The sequence below is a fragment of the Acanthopagrus latus genome, chromosome 13 (genome assembly GCF_904848185.1).
Source record: "Acanthopagrus latus isolate v.2019 chromosome 13, fAcaLat1.1, whole genome shotgun sequence".
NCBI classification, from domain to species: Eukaryota; Metazoa; Chordata; class Actinopteri; order Spariformes; family Sparidae; genus Acanthopagrus; species Acanthopagrus latus.
Genome location: NC_051051.1, coordinates 7,581,226 through 7,589,274, shown reverse-complemented (window position 1 = coordinate 7,589,274; position 8,049 = coordinate 7,581,226). Strand labels below are relative to the sequence as shown.

The window sequence follows — 8,049 nt, the reverse complement described above, 5'->3', positions numbered from 1 at the left end:
TTACTTTCAATGTTCAGGATCATTTCTACTGTCGCTCGTCCATTAAATGTTCTGTCTGTCTGTAGGTCTCCAGGGTCGCCTGTTCTTCTTTAAAGTGGAGGACAGACAGTTCAAAGACGAGCGTTTGTACTCTGCTGGCTCTCTGCCCAGGACAAGTAGCGCGACACAATTAAGAGGGATTTCTGACTGAATTGTAATGAAGCGTAACAAAGACTTTACACAGTCATTTTAACTTTCATTGGTGATGTTCCTTCAAGTCTGACTTGTTGTTGTAGTTCAGTTCTTAACCATACATTTACAATGAAAAAATAGCAATATCCGCCGTTTTAGAACATATCAGTCTATTGATGCCCAGTTCAGATTTTGCTGTTGCATATATAACATACAGGCCTTTATATGGACATGAATTAAGTGAATCTGAGCAAACTCATGTCACAACAAGATTTGGCTTCATGTTATGTTGCCATGTGGAAACACACTGAGGCGTTCATCATTCACACTATTACAGTCTTATCTATCCTTTCCTGTGAAGATGCAAGTATTTTTCAAAGGGTGGTCAGGGTCAAAAGATCATGAGAACACGTTAACACTGTCTGCACTCACTTTTTATCCATGTAATTTCTGGGATGTGAAGTGAGTCATCCTGAGTACACGACTCAAATCTTAAGCTCTTCTCACAAATAAAGTGTTGCTACAGGAAGGTCTGACTGATATTTCCAACGACAGTTCCCACAGACAGACAGGCAAAAATCCAGTCCAGTCATGTTATAATGTCGGTCAGAGTTGTTGAAAATATCCCTGCCAATACAAACTCTCATAAGACTCCAATCTTCAAGCTACACAATGCAAGATTTTATTATTAAAAATAAAAAAAAGAAAAATGAAAAAAAAAAAAGCGCTCAAATGAAATATGGACTTACAGAAGTCACAGAAGACACAAATGAATATGGACTATCAAAATAAATCTGAACCGACTTCACGAGGGAGCAGTTGCCTGAGGTCACATGGCAACAGCAGCCATGGGGAGGAGGTGGAATGTATTTGTAGATGACAGCATTTGTGTTATGCAAGTGCAGAAATGTAAGGAGAGAATAAAAGCCTTCTTTAAGATCTTAAGACAGACATATGAATGTATTTTAAAGACCTAAAATAACATCAATTAATAATTTGGAAATATATAAAAAAAGTCTTATTTCAGATGGAAATAACAAATATATACACTGCTGTAGTATAACCAGGCTCTACGGAAAGCCTGTGCAACATTTGATTCCATAGTTACAGACCACATGCCTGTTTTTCCTGATGGCCTAACTGTTTATCATTATTTATTAATACAATTTGACATGAGTGCAGATCAGACCAGTGGTTGGTCTTCGATTGGATGATGTGTGGACCAGTCAGCATAACAGTTCAATATGCGCATTGATGCTGACACCACAACCAATTCTTTCTGATGTTCTGGGTGTTTCAGAACTATTAACACATCCAGGTGAAGCCACGAGATTCTGATGTGACCGCTTTTATCACTGACCAGTGGTGATGACTGCTGCTCTCCTGTGCCATCACCCCGTGGACTCCGGTGACAACGGGCCCTTATGAAGACATCGCAATGCACACACATTCAGCACATAGCAGACTGTTATCATGTGCTGCTCATGTGTGAGGAGGATTGTCCCTCTCTGCGTCTTTGGCAAGGCTCTGTAGCAGGGACCTCTGGAAGGCCTCGTCACACGACTCGGGGACCAGAAACTCCAGGAGCAGGTCACAGATGCAGTAGATCAGATGCCTGCATGTAATCACACATACAGGCAGTGAGTGTTGCCAGCATCACCACTGTGTCGTTCGATTTAACGACATTTGGAGCTACTACTAGATTCATTTGAACACAGTTAGCAGCACTGTATGTATTAATTTCTGATAAAAGTGATCGCTTTCTCAATTTTTTAAATACTATTGTCCTTTGGCTGCTGTGGCAAACAAATTTCCCCGTTTGTGGGACAATAAAGGAATACTGATTCTGATTCTGCTAATAGCTGAAGCAGTGGGATTTTCCATGATACAGATGTTCCAGCATGTAAACAGATATACTAACAACATGGAGGAGTGCCAAGGTTTAAGTTCACTACTCAAACATCTGGCAAAGTTTATCCTCAATAACTTTTCAGCAGATTATTATGGCAGTGTGTGTTAAAGCTGACTGATGTTCTGCAGGTTTAAATCTTTCCTCATGACCAGATACTGAAGCCTGAGACTGTGCACAGCTTGATACACGACACACAACTGAGGACTTAGGGGCTGTCTCAAAAGTGCCAAGGCAGCCTTTCAGATTTGTGTCAACATCCTTCTAATTTTGTTGTGGACATTTTAACTTAATGTTTTTCAATCTGGACCTGGTCCACATGAGCTACTTGGTCTTTTTATTGTCACTAGCTTTCTTGTTTGTCATCATAGACACGCCAGACCAGTACTCTCCCATTTTAGAGCACTTCCTATGAAATATGGCCCGATGAAATCCTGACTTGTAATTTTCCGCTAACATCCAGTTATATCCATTAAGATTGTTAACAGTTAAGGGGCTGTAATTTAAGCTCAGTTAAGGTTTAATTTCTGTTTTGAAGTTGGGGTTCAAATACTTGTTATTATAATTAGTTTAGTTCAGATGCGTGGTATGTCTAAAGATATATCATATGCATGAGGAGCATAAATGGTAATTCAAAATTATTTAATGCAGAAAATTAAGCACATTACACCTAAATCTTAATATTGATAAATAAACATATTTTTGTGACATAAAGATATGGATTTATACTGTTTAGTCAATTACAGATATAATAACCAGCTAAACGCTAAAACCGATACAGTTTCTGAATGTAGCTGATTGAAAATAGCAGAACCAGACATGTGTTTACTCATCAGTTTGGTTGTTGACTCACTTGTTTATCTGACAGTCCTGTAAAGACTCCAGCGCGTTCTCCAAGCTCAGTCTGTACTTCTCACTTCCGAGCATGTCAGTGATGAGCTCTGCTCAAACAAAGCCACAAAGCACAACATAGCTGTGGAGCCTTGCTAATCAAAACAGCATGTAATGAGCAATCAAATAACTACAATCTGAATCTAACAGCTGCTACATACCTGGGAGCAGCTGCATCAGACAGTCCAGACACTGCTCCTTGGTTTCTTCTCTTTCTGTGGCACTGCGCTCTGGCCGTGGTTGGGCAGGCAGCGTGCCACCCGGCCATACGGCTTCCTGCAGCACTTGTAGGTAAATCACCCAGCAGGGGGCACTGGTAAGGTGGGCAACGCCGACATCCAACCATCTGAGACAGAATCAAGAGCTTAATACATTGTTCTGACTGTTGTTCTTCTATGCATGTGTATCTGCTTTTTCTACAAGATATCAACAAACAAAGTGAAAATAAATGCAAATACATGCAAAAATTCCTCAGCTGATTGTGAGAGGATGACAGACATGCACCCCAGGGGGAAGCAACAAAAACATTCTTAAATCTCTATAGACCATCGCAAGAGCATGAACATGATTTACTGACATGCTAAGTGACCCTTTCATCTCCCAAAGGCATTCATCAACTCCAAAAATGGAGGCAAGCAGAATCAGTTAATGACAGCGCTGGACACTGGAGATTAGACGAGCACAGTTCCCACAAGCTGTGTGGTTAAAAACAAGCCTGGTGGTAATCCTAGATTCCCAGAAAAGCATAAACATTGCATTTGAAGAAGGAAATAATACTTTGAAAGTAAACGTGAGAGAATGTCATGCAGCTTCAAATCACTTAGTACCTCACGAAGCTGCCCCTTGTACTAGAAAAGGACACAGCATCTGGATGTTCAGCAGTATGAAGGTGAAATGCCACACCTTCATCTATACAACATAAATCCTAGTTATTTACTGACAGTTACAGGTACTGTATGATTCAGAGGCCTGGAATTATTAGAACATATGCAAACCTATATCAGCACAGAAGCTGAAAGAAACTCCTACCTCTCAATGAAGGTGCCAAAGAGCAGTCTGATGGTCTTCTGTATGTTCTCTGTGCACAGCCAACTCCACTGGTCCTTCATCAGCAGGCACAATATGTTCAAAGCAACATCTGCCACAGCTGTGTCTGCAGAAAACGGAAAAGCAATGGGACACCTTCAAACACATGACATGACATGCTGTGCAAACAAAACACATCATACAGTGGAAAGTGACAACAAGGAATATGCAGCAAATGTCCAAATAATCAGTGGAGTTCTGCTGCACCCAAGTGGTGGAGCTGTGTTACTGCAGGCTGATTCATTCTAACATTAAGGATAAAACTAACCGAGACAAGATTTGTGTAAATACTAACCTGTGCCATGAGTTTTCCCCGACGTTTTCTGCTGCTCCCAGCTCCGCTTGACTGTCTCTTTCCCATTTGGCTCACATAAAAGTCTTTCCTGCTCTTTGACAAAGCTCTCCAGGCCAGACAGCGACATGCCGTTGAGAACCTAAAGATTAGCAAAGCAACATGTCAAGTATCTGTTTCAAAATTTAAATCAGAGGAGGTAGATACAGTGTGGTAACTTACAGCACTGCCTTCACTGAAGCAGTATGTCACTTTAGGATGTAGGTCTGGTATATTGAGAGATGGGGAAATTTTGCTCGGGAACATAAGTCTCCTGATACATGAAATACAAAATCAGACATGCCCCATTACAGTAAAAAAATTAAACACAGAGAAGAAAGACCATCAATCTATTAGCAGTGACAAAGGACCCTGGTTTATTATTAATGTGTCACACCTTATATATATATATATATATATATATATATATATACACAATATTGGGAACAACAGACTGATATAGAGCTCTGACCTGTACTTTCTGCTGTCCAGTGTCCGTCCATCAGCATCTCCCTCAAGCTCCTCTGTTGGGCTGAGCGGCTCAGGATAAGGGAAAGCCGTCTTCAAGGTGTCTAAAGCATTTTCCATCATCTTCAATGGGGTCAAATTGGAAAAGAAATGGGAAAATTTAATTCAATTCCTCTTATTGAAGAAATATACCGTTGGACCAAACCAGGCTAATTGCACCCTTTCAATTCTTTATGCTAAGCTAAGCTAGTTATTTTTTTCTCACATTTGATTAAAGTAATGCTTATAGATCACATATAAATTAAGTTTCTTATAATCACCATCACATCTTCACAAGATCAAGTGGATGCTCTCTCACCTTGTCAATTCTTGACTTGACAAAAGGCTTTCTTCCAAAGTATGTGCCAGAATCTGAGTTGAGGGCCAGGAACTCCTGCATGTCTTCATTGTTGGATGTCTCAGGAATGTGGCTTAATTGCTAGAAAAAAATCTATTAGTGACATTAACCACAAGTAGTTTCACTGTTGATGTTTTGATCCTTATACCTACTTTAATGAATGTATCCAGTTGGCTTTTACGAGCTTCAACCTTGTCGCCATCTGCGTTGCCAAAATGGAGATCAGGGAACATTTTCTTTGGTCCTTTGACATCTGAAATCCATAAAATTGACTTGCGATGATATTTCTGTCTTGGTATACAAGATTTAAATGGTCAGTTAAAGCAGAGGATTATCTCTTACTCTTGATTACTTTCTTGACTTCGGGCTTCTCCTCTAAACGTGTCTGCAAATTGAGGAACTCGCTGTATCTCCGGTTGACAGTGTGAGTGGTTGCAGGCTGCAGAGTGTCACCATTTTCTGTTTCAGCCACGGTCTCAAACTGTAAAACAGACAGTGGAGGGTAAAGATCAGTGACACATATTCAAATATCAGTCAAACTTTAAAGGAAGCAGGAAGTGGAGTTACCTTTACAGTGTAGAGAGTATAGGGATGTGTGCCTGTGCCACGCTGCTCCTTCGCAGTGACAGTACCAGATATTTGCACATTCTGGATGCTCACAGATGCAGCTTGAGGGTTGGGGGGATCAAAGCTGCAGGAGGTCAGGCAAAGTCTTCTTGGAGAACAGGTTGGGGATTTCTTCTGGGCTATACCGGCAGGCCACTGGGAGTCCTCGGACACGACCACCTTTGGCCCGAGATTTTTCAGAGGACCGAAGCACCCAAAGGCTTCATCATCCTTTACAGGGATCACATTGCAGAAGTTTGTTGGAGGACCACAATCACAAAAGCCTCCCGTGAGCTCCTCTTCAGAGTCTGACTGAATGAATGTGTCCAGTAATGTCATTTTGGACTCTGCTGTTTGGGAGTAATGGCCAGATGTGAGTGTACAGCAGCTCACTTTGCATGGCGTGAGCAAACCTGCGTGGCAATTTTCTACCTTCCCATCAGACATCAAGCTGACCATGCTACTTTGTGAGGAATCCCTCTCATAGAGTGTACTCTGGCTCTGGAGATCATCAGCGTCAGAGCTGCCTTTGCTGCTGAGGCCGGCTTGATCAGAAGAAGATAGTGACCTGCACGTTGTCCAGGACTCCTCCTGGATTGGACATCTGTATAGTTCAGCTACTGGGAGCTCGTCCACATTGATTTCCTGTGGTTCTCTTGACCTGGTGATTATATCTACAATGGTCTGGTTGAGCCAGTCAGGATCAGACACCCTGCTGATGAGCGGCAGCAGCACATTGCAGGTGATAAGTTCAGTAACCATGTAACCTCCAGTCCTTGTTTCCATCTGTGGGTATGGAACAAGCACATGTAAGACAAGGTTAACCAGAGCTCTTGAGTAGCTGAGCTCAGTGACTGCACTGCTCACAGCTGGGTGAGGGGCATCTACTTCACTGTAGAGCTGCCACAGGCTGATGCACTCCTTCTGTGTTGACTGTATCTGTCTCGCCGTCATGTAGCTCTGCAGGTGACACCCATACAGCTCTAGCAGCCTTTGGACCAGTACTTTTCGGTCCACTCGCCGCGCACGCTCCTTCAGCTCCATCACCGACTCAAGCATTGAGTTACGCACCGCACGTTCGAAATCCCCCTCCACCTCCGGCAGCAGCGTACGATACCATGAGGACACAAAGTCACGCACCGCCTTGTGGACGGCACAGTGGATCTCATGGTTCAACCTCCACTCATGTTCAGGGGAAGACAGAGGTGGGTTAACTTTTCCAAGGGGCAAAAAGTGTTCCAAATGGAGAAGGCTGTTTGCATCCAGCACGGCGCGGGAGCCGAGCCAACCCCCGAGAACCACCAAGAGACTGGTGAAGACGCAGAGGAGCCAAACATTCACAAGGAGATGGAAGAGGACAAGCCATGCCAGGAGAGCTCCGAGCCCTAACAACCTCCGCTGCCCAAGCAACTCTGACAAAGTCCAGTTAGTAGAGCACTTTGTGGAGGGCATTATGGCCAGCAGGTCAGATGTGACCTGTGAAAAAAGACAACAATATATCCTGTTACATAAAAAGCAATAACAATAAAAAAATGATGCTTCTGATTGCTCACTTAACATATAAACTCTAAAAACCCAAAACGTTAATGTACCAGGATTCTTTATATTGATGGGACATTTCACTATTGATCAATCTGTTTTATTGATTTATCATTTCATCATTTAGCCTATGAAGTGTTAGAAAAAGGGAAAAATGTTCATCTTTTTCAGTTTCCAAGTTGACACCGTCTTTTGTCCGACCAACAGTACAACACTTTAAAACATTCAGTTTACTACTGTATAAAACAGAAGAAAGCAGCAAAGCCACACAGTATAAAAGCTGGAAAACCAGTGAAAGAAATGTGTCAGTTATCAGAATAGTTATCTCTGCAACTTTTTTTTTTGCACTTGAGGAAGAAAATATACCTTTGGAGTGACAGAGCCCTTTGACCTCCAGACCCTAAATAGTGATTCCTGTCTGTCTCATATCACTTAATCAAAAGACATCAAGGGCCGATTTGATCACTATATTAAATGTGACCAAACTAATGTGATCAGCTATGATGAGCTAATCACACTATCCACAGTGCCCCCGGCTCCTTTCTTTTGTATTCCCATTGACTGAACCTACCATTTTGTCACCTTTGTTCTTACTGTATAAAATGCTGTTGCTTCATTTGCTCTGGGTCCACTAACCGGCTCAGACCCGCT

At 42.2% G+C, this 8,049-nt stretch overlaps 1 protein-coding gene across 10 annotated transcripts in view; it reads right to left on the bottom strand.

The window, feature by feature from the left end:
• Nucleotides 1-222: 222 nt before the first annotated feature.
• snx19a (sorting nexin 19a) overlaps nucleotides 223-8,049 on the bottom strand; it is a 103,200-nt gene continuing 95,373 nt past the window's right edge. For all 10 annotated transcript variants that reach the window (XM_037120636.1, XM_037120632.1, XM_037120634.1 and 7 more), the window contains 11 exons: nucleotides 5,821-7,335; nucleotides 5,596-5,734; nucleotides 5,406-5,506; nucleotides 5,215-5,334; nucleotides 4,861-4,979; nucleotides 4,572-4,662; nucleotides 4,353-4,491; nucleotides 4,001-4,124; nucleotides 3,133-3,317; nucleotides 2,934-3,021; nucleotides 223-1,786 (listed from right to left, as the gene is read on the bottom strand). In XM_037120636.1, coding sequence (XP_036976531.1) covers nucleotides 1,654-1,786; nucleotides 2,934-3,021; nucleotides 3,133-3,317; nucleotides 4,001-4,124; nucleotides 4,353-4,491; nucleotides 4,572-4,662; nucleotides 4,861-4,979; nucleotides 5,215-5,334; nucleotides 5,406-5,506; nucleotides 5,596-5,734; nucleotides 5,821-7,311 — 2,730 coding nt within the window. In that variant the 5' untranslated portion in view covers nucleotides 7,312-7,335 and the 3' untranslated portion in view covers nucleotides 223-1,653. The remainder of the gene's footprint in view (nucleotides 1,787-2,933; nucleotides 3,022-3,132; nucleotides 3,318-4,000; nucleotides 4,125-4,352; nucleotides 4,492-4,571; nucleotides 4,663-4,860; nucleotides 4,980-5,214; nucleotides 5,335-5,405; nucleotides 5,507-5,595; nucleotides 5,735-5,820; nucleotides 7,336-8,049) is intronic.